This window comes from Phacochoerus africanus, chromosome 8 (genome assembly GCF_016906955.1).
Source record: "Phacochoerus africanus isolate WHEZ1 chromosome 8, ROS_Pafr_v1, whole genome shotgun sequence".
Taxonomy (NCBI): domain Eukaryota; kingdom Metazoa; phylum Chordata; class Mammalia; order Artiodactyla; family Suidae; genus Phacochoerus; species Phacochoerus africanus.
Window position 1 is genome coordinate 61,419,012 of NC_062551.1, and position 13,587 is coordinate 61,432,598.

Genomic DNA, 13,587 nt, shown 5'->3' on the forward strand with positions numbered 1-13,587 from the left:
ACATACCGAGAACAGTGCTCACAGGTGCATGCATGGGCAACAGGCAGCTGCACCCATGGGCACAAACATGTACATGGAGACACTGGGGCACAAGCCTGCAGAATGAGTGTGGAGACATGCACAGAAAGAAAAGCCTGGACAAAGAGGCTTCACAGAACACAAGGACAGCAGAGATGGGTACCTTGAGAGAGGGGCAAATGTGCAAATCCAAAGGCAGACACCTTTGTACAGCCACACTGACAAATGCAGATGTACAAATGGTCCTACATGTACAGGTACAACCATACACACAAGCGCACACTCACAGCCATTTACAGTCACACGGACTTTCCAAAATGCAAGTATGCAAGTACTCAGATCTGTACCCATAGGAATGCCATGATACTTTTTTTTTTTTCCTTTTTAGGGGCACACCTGTAGCATATGAAAATTCCCAGGCTGGCCTACACTGCAGCTTGAAGTAACACTGGATCCTTAACCTGCTTAGCAGTTCAGGGGTTGAAGCTGCATCCTCATGCGTATACTACTTGGGTTCCTAACACATGGAGCCCCATGATAAATGTTTAACATCTGCCCTTGAGAAAAGTGCATACAGATTACATAAGTTCATTACAAATTTTACTCATATAAGTATTTCTGGCACATAATTTACAAATAGTACTAATATATCCAATGGTCTCTAATGTAAATTCCACACAACCAATTGATTCTCATACAATCTTTCATTAATTTCAGCTTTAACTCTTTTTTATTTATATTTTCCTTTTTGTCTGCCCCAAAGCATCTGGAGTTGCTGGGCCAGGGATCAGATATGAGCTGTAGTTGCACCCTAAAAAGCAGCTGTGGCAATGCTGGATCCATAAATCACTGTGCCAGCCTGAGGCTTGAACCTGTGCCCCAGTGCTCCCAAGATGTGGCTGATCCTGTTGCACCACAGTGGGAACTCCTAAGCTTTCTCTCTTATTTGTTTTTGTTTTTTTATTTTTGTCTTTTTAGGGCCACACCTGTGGCATATGGAGGTTCCCAGGCTAGGGGTCTAATTGGATCTGTTGCTGCCAGCCTACACCACAGCCACAGCAACGCCAAATCCAAGCCATGTCTGCGAACTACACCACAGCTCACGGCAACGCTGGATCCTTAACCCACTAAACAAGGCCAGGGATCGAACCCAAAACCTCATGATTCCTAGTAGGATTTGTTTCCTCTGTGCCATGATGGGAAATCCCTAAGCCTTCTCTCTCTCTCTCTCTCTCTCTCTCTTTTTTTTTTTTTTTTTTTTGTCTTTTCTGGGGCCGCACTTGCGGCATATGGAAGTTCCCAGGCTAGGGGTCTAATCTGAGCTGTAGCCTCCGGCCTACACCAGAGCCACAGTGATTGATGCCAGCTCCGAGCCACGTCTGCGGCCTACACCACAGCTCAGAGCAATGTTGGATCCTTAACCCATTGAGCAAGGCCAGGGATCGAACCTGCAACCTCATGTTTCCCAGTCGGATTGTTAACCACTGAGCCACAATGGGAACTCCTAAGCTTTCTCTCTTTAAGTATCAAGATTTGTATTAAACTTCAATATATGTATCTCTTATAAGCAAGCAATTTCAACTCAAAGTATATAGCCATTACAAATGAAAGCATTTTTTTCTTCCAAAGTATATATAGATGAAAATTGATAGCCGCTGAATTATTATTATGTCATTTTATGAAATAATCTGAGATGAAACTGTGTCAATGCCACTGTCCACTTAGCCTAGTGGCAACTGGTTTTGATAAATCTATGTTTTGAATCAAATCACCTATAAAAATGTATTCCTTTGACAACAGACCTACCTGTAATTATGAAAATTTCTTACATCAAGTTTTTTTGTGTGTGTCTTTTTGACATTTCTTGGGCCTCTCCTTCAACATATGGAGGTTCCCAGGGTAGGGGTCTGATCGGAACTGTAGCTGCCAGCCTACGCCAGAGCCACAGCAGGGCGGGATCCGAGCCGCGTCTGCAACCTACACCACAGCTCACGGCAACGCTGGATCCTTAACCCACTGAGCAAGGCCAGGGATCGAACTTGAAACCTGATGGTTCCCAGTTGGATTCGTTAACCACTGCTCCGCGACGGGAACTCCACATCTAATGTTTTTAAAAAAAGAGCCCACAGGAGTTCCCATCGTGGCGCAGTGGTTAACGAATCCGACTAGGAACCATGAGGTTGCGGGTTGGTTCCCTGCCCTTGTTCAGTGGGTTAAGGATCCGGCGTTGCCGTGAGCTGTGGTGTAGGTTGCAGACGCGGCTCGGATCCCGCGTTGCTGTGGCTCTGGTGTAGACCGGTGGCTACAGCTCCGATTGGACCCCTAGCCTGGGAACCTCCATATGCCGCGGGAGCGGCCCAAAGAAATAGCAAAAAGACAAAAAAAAAAAAAAAAGAGCCCACAGGTATACAGATGTACTTGATGCAAAAATATTAACCATTACCTATAAGGTTACTTGCTAAGTCAAAGAGTTATTCTATTTTATACTTTAAAAAATAGGATTGGGAGTTCCCGTCGTGGCGCAGTGGTTAACGAATCCGACTAGGAACCATGAGGTTGCGGGTTCGGTCCCTGCCCTTGCTCAGTGGGTTAAGGATCTGGCGTTGCCGTGTGAGCTGTGGTGTAGGTTGCGGACGCGACTTGGATACCGCGTTGCTGTGGCTCTGGCGTAGACTGGTGGCTACGGCTCCGATTAGACCCCTAGCCTGGGACTCTCCATATGCTGCGGAAGCGGCCCAAGAAATAGCAAAATAATAATAATAATAATAATAATAATAATAATAAAATAAAAAAATAAATTAAATTAAATAAAAAATAGGATTGGAGTTCCCCTCATAGCACGTGGGAAACAATCCTACTACGAACCACGAGGTTGCGGGTTCTATCCCTGGCCGTTGCTCAGTGGGTTAAGGATCGCCGCTGCAGTGAGCTGTGGTGTAGGTCACAGACGCGGCTCGGATCTGGCGTTGCTGTGGCTGTGGTGTGGCCGGCAGCTGTAGCTCTGATTTGACCCCTAGCCTGTGAACCTCCACATGCTTCGGGTTTGGCCCTAAAAAAAGAATAAAATAAAAAGCATCAATGAAGTTCCTGGGTGGTTAAGTTCCAGTAGATTAAGAATCTGACTTCAGCAGCTTGGATCACTTTGGAGGCATGGGTTCGATCCCTAGCGTATGCAGTGGATTACAGGATCTGGCTGTTGCTACAGCTATAGCTCAGATGCAAGCCATGGCCTAGGAACTTCCATATGCCGAGGGTGCAGTCTTGAAAAAAAAAAAGGTATATGTATATAATATTAGTGACTTGTCAAAGAGAAGCCTCTGATATCCTCCTGTATGTGTATGTGAGAACCTTGTGGAGATGATGAATAATAGCAGTTATCAGCTTGTGTGTATTAAAAACCATGCTTTGTTCCAAGCACTTTCCTCTCACTTCTCATGAGGTAGGGTGTAGTATTTTCTCATTTTAGTTGTTGTACTTTGGGGGAGGCGATGGTCATGACTATTAATGAGACCGCCCACCCTCGGGGTTTCTCTGTCAGGTGTAGGTTGAATCCTAGAACCTGCAGTTTTAGTAAGTTCACAAGGGATGCTGACCCAATTTTGAGTATCAAAGAATAGGGGGAACATCTCATGCTATTACAGGAAGTCTGCACGAGCGAGGGCTATTCATCGTTCCATTCAAGTCCCAGTCCCAGTCGCCATCCTGGGTGAGATACCTCTCCCAGGATGAAAGAAGGCTCCACCTGCTGGAGAAGGCGGAGGAAGAGGCGCTGTCTCCAGTGACCGCGGAAATATGGGCGCGTCGCCTTTAAGAGGAGCTTAGACACTGAGAGAGGCAATTTTTCTACGAACCTTCTCCGCCCACCGGACTCTGCGCAGCGGCAGGCAGGGACAGGAAAGCTACCCTTTCCCGGATTGGAAGCAGGTTACGAACTCCTCTACCCAGAAGTCTGAGCCAGGAGCCTCCGCGACGCTCCAAAGACGTTTCCTGCCATCGGAGCCGGGAGAGGCGGGACTTCCGGCGGCGCCGTCGTGACGTCTTTTGCGCGAGCCGAGGCTGTCCGGAGTGGCTGTGGAGGCTGGGAGTCCTGGACCGCGTCCCCTCTCATGCCACTGTTAGGAGCCGAGCAGGGACGGACAGTAACGAGGATAGGCTCTCACCCTGTGGCGTTATTACGATCCATGGTGTCCGTCGTGGGACGGGCCGCCTTGCGCGGAGGTGTCGGCCGGGGCTGCGCGCTTTCCGAGGCCTTCGTCCCGGCTCTCTGGCCTCGTCCGCCTCCCGAGATGGCACCCTGATCCTTGTGCGCGTTTCTACAAGGGGGAGACTGGGGCTGGGAGGGCGACAGTCATCCTGAGGTCACCGCCCATTGTGCGTGTGGGGGTTCGGCTCTTCTCACAGAACCCGCTCCGTTCCCCGGCTCCTCAACCCTCTTCTGCTCACAGGATCCCATGGCGGCCGCGGGGCTCATGGACCGGGCTCAGGTGAGTGGAGGGTTCCTCAGGCCCTCACCTCTCGGGTGTAGGGGATGGTGTGTTCTAGGGTCTTCACCCCTTCGCCTTCATCGCTCCCTTCTCTGGCGGGTAAAGGACGCCTCTGCTGGGCGTCATTCTCGGCGGTTATGTGCTGAGGCTCCCGTTCCCAGTATGGATGGGATGAGGTGTGGAATGGTTTTCAAGACACAGAAGCCAGTTGTGCAAACGCTTGGAGGTGAGAATGAATTAGGAGTGTCTGGAAACAGCAGGGCAGTGTGCTGTTTGCTGAGAACAGAGAGCCGGCAGTCAGGGGTCTGGTCTGGCATGGCAGCCTGAGGAGCTTGTCCTCTTTCTGATGGTGGTGGACCGTGGAAGGTTTGTAACTGAGAAGGGAAGTGTTTTGACTCAGGTGTTGACAGGCTGCAGAATGGAAAGACTGGGGGAAGCCTGTGGGTGGGCAGGGAGACCAGGGTGGAGTCTGCTGAAATAGCTCAGGTGAGTGTTGACGGTGGGTGGACCAGAGTGGTGGCAGTGGAGGTTAGAGAAGTGTATGGATTTCCTGCCCTTTTTTTTTTTTTTTGTCTTTTTAGGGCTGCACCTGTGACATATTGAAGTTCCCAGGCTAGGAGTCGAATTGGAGCTCTAGCTGCCAACCTATGCCACAGCCACAGCAATGCAGGATCTGAGCTGTGCCTGCAGCCTACACCACAGCTCACGGCAATGCCGGATCCTTAACCTACCAATCGAGGGCAAGGATCAAACCCACATCCTCATGGAAACTAGTTGAGTTCGTTAATCGCTGAGCCACAATGGGAACTCCCTGCATGTTTTTAAATGTAGGGCTGAGGAGTTCATGTTGTGGTGCAGTAGAAACGAATCTGACTAGGAACCATGAAGCTGTGGGTTTGATCCCTGGCCTTGCTTAGTGAGTTAAGGATCTGGCGCTGCTGTGACTTGTGGTGTAGGCCGACAGCTGTAGCTCCGATTCGACTCCTAGCATGGGAGCCTGCATATGCTGCGAGTGCAGCCCTAAGAAGCAAAAAAATTTTTAAATTAGAAAGTTAAAAAGTTGGCTTATGGAGATTTTCTGATAAGGCATAGTGGTATTCTGAGTCTCTTCACCTGTCCCTCCCTTTGCACTTGAGTCTGAGGGCCTCGTTTCAAGCCCAGCATCCTGAAGCTAGGTGAGAGTTATATGAAGAGGTCCCTACTGCTTACAGCCAATAAGATGAGAACTAGAAGGGTGTACTCGACCCAGGGCCAGCATGTGCAAATGCTTGGAGGTAAGATTGAGTTGGGAGTCCTCAGGGAACCACGGTCTTAATCATGTTTCTTGGAAAAAGGGCCAAGAGTCAGATAAGAATGCTAGGCTGAGGAGCTGGACTGGTGTTCTGAAGGTGGTGAAAGACATTGAAGAGTTGGAGCAGAATAGAAATGTGATCTTAACAGGCTCTCTCTGGGAGCTGACTGGTTGAGGACAGAGTTAGGGAATGAGGGAGGAGCCTCCTGCAGTAGTCCGCATGAATGCTGATGGTGGCTGGCCTGGAGGGATGGCTGTCAGAGTAAGAGGAGTTGGTGGAGTTTGGATCTGTTTAAGTCAGGAGAATGGATTTTCTGACAGGAAAAGTACATGAGAGAAAGGGTCATGGATGACCAAGGGTCGGGTTTGGGTTTTTTTGCTTTATCTGATAGGATGATGCAAGTGTCATCATCTGAGATGGGCAGTTTGATGGCAGAGTAATTTTTGGTGTCTACGTCAGGAGTTAGGTTTTTTTTGGTTTTTAGGGCCGCATTTGTGGCATATGGAGGTTCCCAGGCTAGGGGTCTAATCAGAGCTACAGCTGCTGGCCTACACCACAGCCACAGCAACGCCAGATCTGAGTGGTGTCTGCCACCTACACCACAGCTCACAGCAACGCCAGGTCCTTAACCCACTGAGCGAGGCCAGGGATTCAACCTGCAATCTCATGGTTCCTAGTCAGATTTGTTTTCATTGTGCCACGATGGGAACGCCAGGAGTTAGGCTTTTATCATGTTTAGTATAGGAAGTCCTAGAGACACCTTAGTTCAGGATCAAGCTGGACGCAGGTCCTTAGTTCTGGGCAGGGGTTTTCTGGTTGAAAAAGTTCAACATGGTGGCCAGCCTGTGAAGTGGGTTGGAGCTGTGACATCCTGCCTTTAATAACAAGGAAGTCAAAACTGGGAACTGAGGACCGGGTCCCTTGCTTACACACCTGGGTGGCAGTGCTGCCTATCATAAAGACATGAGTGCTTTTCTGGGTGCTGTGTGCACAGGGTCTCAGGGTGGGGGTTCCCTGGCATATGGTATGGGTCAGAAGATTGTCAGTGTTAATGGGGGGTGGGTCACAGATACAAGGAAAGTAAGGTGAAGAGCGTGATGGATGTGGTGGGAGGCGTGTCAACTGATGGTCTTAAAGTTGTGTCCAGGAGAGGTGGTCTGAATGTGCCAGTGGGAGAGTGTCGGTGCCCTTCATACCCATGGCTTCCACAGTATCTGTCTGCCCTCCTAGCGGGTCTGCTCTGGGTGCACACAGTGATCAGAGGGACAGGAGAGAGCAGCACTAGTGTTGTCAAGGGCTATTGTCACGTCTGAGTGGGGAGGCCGGGGAGGAGGGGCCGGGGGTGGGTAGGTGAGTGGCTAGACTGGGGAGTCCTGCTGTCTTTGGGCTCACCTGTCTCCATCATGGCAGGGCTGTGTGGCCTTTGAGGACGTGTTCGTGTACTTCTCCCGGGAGGAGTGGGAGCTCCTTGAGGAAGCTCAGAGACTCCTGTACCGAGACGTGATGCTGGAGAACTTTGCACTTGTGTCATCGTTGGGTAAGTCCTGTTTTACTTCTCTCTTGGCACGTGGCAAGTCACTCCAAAAGATAGTGACTTAAAACAAGAAGAAGGCGTCGTTTAGGTCTCAGTGCAGCAGGACCCTCATCCCAGCTCACCCGGGTGCTTTGGCTGAGGGCCTCTCATGCGCTTTCAGTCAGGCTGTCAGCAAGGCTGTGCCCTCATCTGAGTTCCTCATGGCTGTTGGGCAGAGGCCTCCCTCACTTTCTTTTCGTGGGGGCCTGTCCAGAGGGTCCCTCATAACACAGAAGTGGCCTTTTGTCTGAGCAGGCGAGCAAGAGAGTGTGTCTAGGATGATAGCTGGTCTTTTTCTAACCTGACCTGGAAGGAATGGTGCCGTCGTTTTGCCGTGGTGTGTTCCATAGAAACGGGTCAGACAGTCCAGCCTCCTATCTAGAGAGGCAGCTTCCACAAGAACAAGAACAGCGGGCGGCTAGTCTTCCTGGGGGCCGACTTAGGGGCTGCCATCCACAGGCCCTCACACCCACTCCCAGGTCCTTGGGGTGTGATAATTGTTCAGCTCCCTGGGGGCTGCTCTTTCTCTCCAGACACAGCAGTGAGACTTCTCCCCCACTTCTACGGTTTCCAGAGGAGGTGCTGTGAGTGCCAGGGCTGGGCCATATGCGGGTCCCCTCCCTCACTGAGCAGTCCCAGCGCCTTTCAGAACTGGGCGAGGAGTTCAGGATGCTTCCGAGTCTGCCTGACAGATCCTGCAGGGCAGGGCACTTGCAGACCCCTGAGGCCTTGGCAGCCATGCTCTGCCTTCATCCTCCTGACTGACATTTCTTGGCCTTGACTGTGCCAGGAATTGTAGGCACTCCTGGGGTCACTGCTTGGGGAGGTCACAGGGATGCTCTGCCAAGTCCCACTTTAGTGGGTTTGGGGTTTTTTGTCTTTAACGTGTTCTTTCCTTTTCCGTGACCTGGGTCTGTCTGGGCCAGTCGTCTGCTCCGCATTTTCTCTACAGCTTCCTTCTCAAGATCCCACGCAGTTGCTCAGGTGGAGCAGGACAGAAAGGACTGTGTCCCTGACGGGTCAGCCACAGTGAGAGAGGCCAGAGAGGGCCCAGCCCTATGGCGTGGGAGCCGAGAGGCATCTGAGGGCTGGGCTCACATCAGACCATCAGCCTGCTTGGTGTTCACCAGTGTTCTCTTGCCAAGACCTCGAGCGCTCCCTCGCCTCTGCCTTTCCCTCCCCATTTGTGGCACGTTGCCCATGTGACATTTCTCTTCTGTTTCCATCCCTTGGCTGTTTTCCCCACCTCTCTGACCTCCGTGTCTCACTCATTCTCTGTCTGCAGCATTGGCTACTTCAGTTAATTTGTTTTTCATTTGCACCTGTGACATGCAGAAGTTCTTGAGCCAGGGATTGAACCCGCACCAGAGCAGTGGCCCAAGCCACAGCCATGACAACGTATGAGCCTTAATCCAGTGTGTCACCAGGGAACTCCCTGGCTGCTTTAGTTGAATGTGTCATGAGTTGTGCTCATATCCTTACTTAGTCCTTCAGAACCAGCTACTTCCTTGCAGTCAGAATCCCTGGGCCTGGACACACCCTCTGCGCAGAGCTCCCCTGACCCCAGCAGCCCTGCTGAAAGCCTTTGTAGAGGACCGAGCTGGAGACCTCTGCTCTGCTTCCTGTACTCTGTCATTGTGTCTTTACCCATCATTTGTGCTCTTCCTTTAGAGGCCCAGAGCTGACAGGAGGCTCTTCTCACTCTGATCCTGGTCCCCTCATCCTGCCAAAAGCCAGCAGACTATTCATTGGTTTGTCACACATGCACATGTGGTGAAGTTGCCACTTCCTACCAAAGTCAGCATGTCCTTCACTAGCATTTCTTTGCTTTCAGGTTGTTGGTGTGAAGCAGACTATGAGGAGGCCCCTTCTGAGCAGAGCACTTTTGTAGAAGGAGTGTCACAGTTCAGGACTCCCGAGGCATTCCCATTTATCCAGAAAGCCCACCCATGTGAGATATGTGACCCCCTCTTGAAAGACATTTGGCACCTGGCTGGACAGCAGGGATCATGCCCTGCACAGAAACTGTACACGTGGGACCCCTGTGGACGAGGATTCTTGTGCAGTGACAGCTTGTATCACCACCAGCAGCAATATACCAGGAAGGATCCCGTCCAAGGGGATGATCATGGGGCCTCATTTGGGAAGCACTGTGCTGTCCATACTTTAGGGAGACCCTGGACTTGGATGGAGGCAGGGCTGGACTTCCCGGCTAGCTCTGGCCTCTTCCAGGACCAAAACATTCACAACGGAACAAGTCCATGCAAAGGAGCTGCATTTGTGGCGTCTTTTCCACACAGCCCTGGGCTCGGGCAGCAGCAGGGAGACCGTGATGTACTGATGCTTTTCGGATACAGTGATGACAGGAAAGCCTTCCTGAACACTTTCCCTCTGCTTGGCAAGCAGATGACTCATGGTGAAGTGAGAGACTTTAGGTGCCTTCCATGTGGGAATATGTCCAAGGAGAAGTCAGCTCTTATTCATCACAGAAAAATTCATAGTGGAGAAGCATCCCATGCATGTAGGGAGTGTGGAAAGGCCTTCATTCAGCTGTCTCACCTAAAAATGCACCAGAAATTTCACAATGGAGAAAGACATTATACTTGCAATGAATGTGGGAAGGCCTTCAGCCGCAAAGACACACTTATTCAGCACCAGAGGGTTCACACAGGAGAAAGGTCTTATGACTGCAGTGAATGTGGTAAAGCCTACAGTAGAAGCTCCCACCTTGTTCAGCACCAGAGAATTCACACTGGAGAAAGGCCTTATAAGTGCAGTGAATGTGGAAAAGCCTTTAGCCGTAAAGACACACTTGTTCAGCACCAGAGATTTCATACTGGAGAAAGGCCTTATGAGTGTAGTGAATGTGGGAAATTCTTCAGCCAAAGCTCCCACCTTATTGAGCACTGGAGAATTCACACTGGGGCAAGGCCTTATGAGTGCATTGAATGTGGAAAATTCTTTAGCCATAACTCTAGCCTCATTAAACATCGGAGAGTCCACACTGGAACAAAGTCTTATGTTTGTGGCAAATGCGGGAAGGCTTTTGGCTGCAAAGACACACTTGTTCAGCACCAGATAATTCACACTGGAGCAAGGCCTTATGAGTGCAGTGAGTGTGGAAAGGCCTTCAGCCGTAAAGACACACTAGTGCAGCACCAGAAAATCCACACTGGAGAAAGACCTTATGAGTGTGGTGAGTGTGGGAAATTTTTCAGCCATAGCTCTAATCTCATTGTTCACCAGAGAATTCATACTGGAGCGAAACCTTATGAGTGCAGAGAATGTGGGAAATGCTTTAGCCACAATTCCAGCCTCATTCTACACCAGCGAGTTCACAGTGGAGCAAGGCCTTATGTGTGCAGTGAATGTGGAAAAGCCTACATTAGTAGCTCTCACCTTGTTCAGCACAAGAAAGTTCACACTGGAGCAAGACCTTATGAATGCGGTGAATGTGGGAAATTCTTTAGCCGCAACTCCAGCCTCATTCTACACCAGAGAGTTCACACTGGTGAAAAGCCTTACGTGTGCACTGAATGTGGGAAAGCCTATAGCAGAAGCTCCCATCTTGTTCGGCACCAGAAAGTTCACACTGGAGAAGGGCCTCATGAATGCAACAATTTTGGTGGCCCTTTAGCTACATCTCTTAAGCTTATTTAGCACCCCAGAAGTTCACACCAGACACTGGCTTTATGAATGCAGAAAATGTGCTGTGTCCTGTGCAAGAAAATAGGAATCACACCAGAGAAGCTCTGTGCGTGCCCTTTGTAAGGGAGCCAGCAGCCAGCAGGTCAAGCTGCTACAAGGGTACATTCATCCTGGGGAGATTCCCAGTAAGCACTACGGAGGTGAGAAGGTTTCCTGAGGTGCACTGACTTTCTGAACTGCCCAGGGCTCTTGACAGAGTTCTGTCCCTGCCAGTGCCTATGGCGAAAGCCACCTCCTTGCTGCCAGCTGGTAAGTCCCCGGTGTCTGTCTCTTACTCCAGTATGCTCAGGAAGGGTGGACCCTGTGCTCTCTCCCCTCTTCCTGGGAGGGGGTCATGAATGTTCTGAGCCCACTGAACCTCCTCTCTTCCTGCCCCATGACTGGTTCTGAGTGACCATGTTTAGCTCTGGCTGAAAGGATCTGAACTACAGTCTGCTGGGGATTTCCAGACAAGTTTTCCCTTCTTCCCGGACAGTATTGACTGTAATGTGACAGCTGTGACTGACTTCTCTGGCTTCCAAGTCGCCCACCTTTGGACCTCCCTGCCCCTGCTCCTCTGGTTTGTGCAGGGAGAAGAGCCCGTGTGGCCGTCTTTCCTCTTGGATCCGGTCACCGTGTGTAACGGATTGAGAAACGTTGTGTTCTGCTGCCATGAAGGGAGGAACACCTATGGTTGACATCAACTGTATGTGCCTCAGAAGGGACAGCTGGGTGGCAGGGGACAGCTCTCAGTCTAGTTTGCATTGTTGGCCCAGGCTTGCTCAAAGAGACTGAGGAGCTTTGTGTGCCAAATCCTGTGACCTGGAAGTCAGGATTTCTGTGAGCCTGAGGAGGGCATAGTTGGTGTGAAAACCTTCTGGAAGCAGCATGAATTGGATTCTTTGTTCCTAGAGAATGTTCCCTTTCCCCAGCACTTTTGAGGGATTTCTGTTTCCGGGGCCTGTGAGGGAGCCATCGCTGGTGTCCAGGATCCCATAGGCAGGTGTCATTGACTGGAAGGCTGAAGGGCAAGGTGGGAATCAGAGTTGGTTTAGAAATAATGGAGTGGGGTGACTGGCTAATGAGAGGGTGTGTGTCTGTTGTGACGGAGGCGTCTCCAACGTCCGTGTGATTTTGGCTGTGTGGCATGAATGTGTACGGAAATTCCCAGGACCTTCAGATACCTGCATCTCCTGTGGCCAGGGCCACTCTCACAGTTAATAATCGAAAGTTATGGGGGAGTTTGTGTCGTGGCTTAGCGGTTAGCGAACTCGGTAGTATCCATGAGGATGCCAGTTCGCTCCCTGGCCTCACTCAGTGGGTTAAGGGTCCAGCATTACCGTGAGCTGTGTAGGTCACAGATGCAGCTCGGATCCCTTGTTGCTGTGGTGTAGGCCAGGGCTACAGCTCTGACTCATCCCCTAGCTTGGGAACTTCCATATGCCATGGGTGTGGCCCTAAAAGGACAAAAGAAAAAAGTTGCAGGGATTCCTGTACCTCCCTGGGCTGTAATGTTATGGCCATCCCTGCACAGGTAGGGACCCAACACCAACAGAAGAGAGATCCAGAGGCAGGGCTCCTCTGGCCCAGCAGACATTCCTAGTGACTGAAGTGAATGTGGACTTCATTGTCCTCCAGTTTTTGTGATACTGCGGCAGTATCCCTCTCAATTGTATGAGAGGGATATGGTTAGAGCTGGAAGGTTGGCAGATGAGACTTTCCAAGAGGAATGGTAAATATGGATTTTTGTGGCGAACATTTAGTTCTTGACATCTTTATTGAGGCATGGTGTCATGAAATAAATGGCATGTATAGATATAAAGTGTAAAACGTGTTATGTTTCAGCCTGTGAGCATGAAATCACTTCAATCAAGATAATGAAGACAGGAGTTCCTGTCATGTTGCAGCAGAAGCGAATCCGACTAGGAACCATGAGGTTGCGGGTTCGGTCCCTGCCCTTGCTCAGTGGGTTAACGATCCGGCGTTGCCGTGAGCTGTGGTGTAGGTCGCAGACGCAGCTCGGATCCTGCATTGCTGTGGCTCTGGCGTAGGCCGGTGGCTACAGCTCCGATTCGACCCCTAGCCTGGGAACCTCCATGTGCTTCGGGCATGGCCATTTAAAAGTAATGTATATATGTGTATAACTAAGTCCTTTTGCTGTATAGCAGAAATTAGCATAAATTGTAAACCAACTATAATTTCAAACAAAAAAGAAATATAATCCATTCCTCCCAGTTCTAACACCCTTTTCCACAATTCACAAGTAATAACAGGCATTATCTAGAATTTTATATAAACAGAATCGTATGGTATATACCTTCTGGAGAGTGGGGACTCTGGCATTTTTCACTAACTATAACTATTTTGAGATTAAGCCAGCTTGTTGGATGTATCAGTTGTTCATTTATATTGTTGAGTATGATTCCATTGTATGGATATACCACAATTGTTTTTTTTTCCATTTACTTAGTGGATATTTGGGTTGTTTCCAGTTTTGGGCTGTTATAGGTAAAGCTGCTATGAAGATTTGTGT

The 13,587-nt window shown here is 50.0% G+C and overlaps 1 protein-coding gene across 3 annotated transcripts; it reads left to right on the forward strand.

Moving 5' to 3' along the window:
- Positions 1 to 4,049: 4,049 nt before the first annotated feature.
- Positions 4,050 to 12,982, forward strand: ZNF304 (zinc finger protein 304). 3 transcript variants are annotated; one of them, XR_007136346.1, is made up of 4 exons: positions 4,050 to 4,502; positions 7,205 to 7,331; positions 9,202 to 11,324; positions 12,900 to 12,982. XR_007136346.1 is itself a non-coding variant. In XM_047790746.1 (3 exons), exons 1-3 carry the CDS (start codon positions 4,470 to 4,472, stop codon positions 11,025 to 11,027), a joined length of 1,986 nt encoding a protein of 661 aa, XP_047646702.1. In that variant the 5' UTR covers positions 4,050 to 4,469; the 3' UTR covers positions 11,028 to 11,943. The 3 variants fall into 3 exon arrangements, 1 of the variants encoding a protein (XP_047646702.1); XR_007136347.1 differs by lacking the exon at positions 12,900 to 12,982 and adding an exon at positions 11,645 to 11,943; XM_047790746.1 differs by lacking the exon at positions 12,900 to 12,982 and having other exon boundaries at positions 9,202 to 11,943.
- Positions 12,983 to 13,587: the final 605 nt, after the last annotated feature.

Coding starts and splice junctions, on each gene's coding strand:
- ZNF304 (XM_047790746.1), top strand. CDS start 4,470: ATGGCGGCCGCGGGGCTCATGGACCGGGCTCAG. Junction 4,503..7,204: donor GGCTCATGGACCGGGCTCAG/GTGAGTGGAGGG, acceptor CCATCATGGCAG/GGCTGTGTGGCCTTTGAGGA. Junction 7,332..9,201: donor TGCACTTGTGTCATCGTTGG/GTAAGTCCTGTT, acceptor CTTTGCTTTCAG/GTTGTTGGTGTGAAGCAGAC.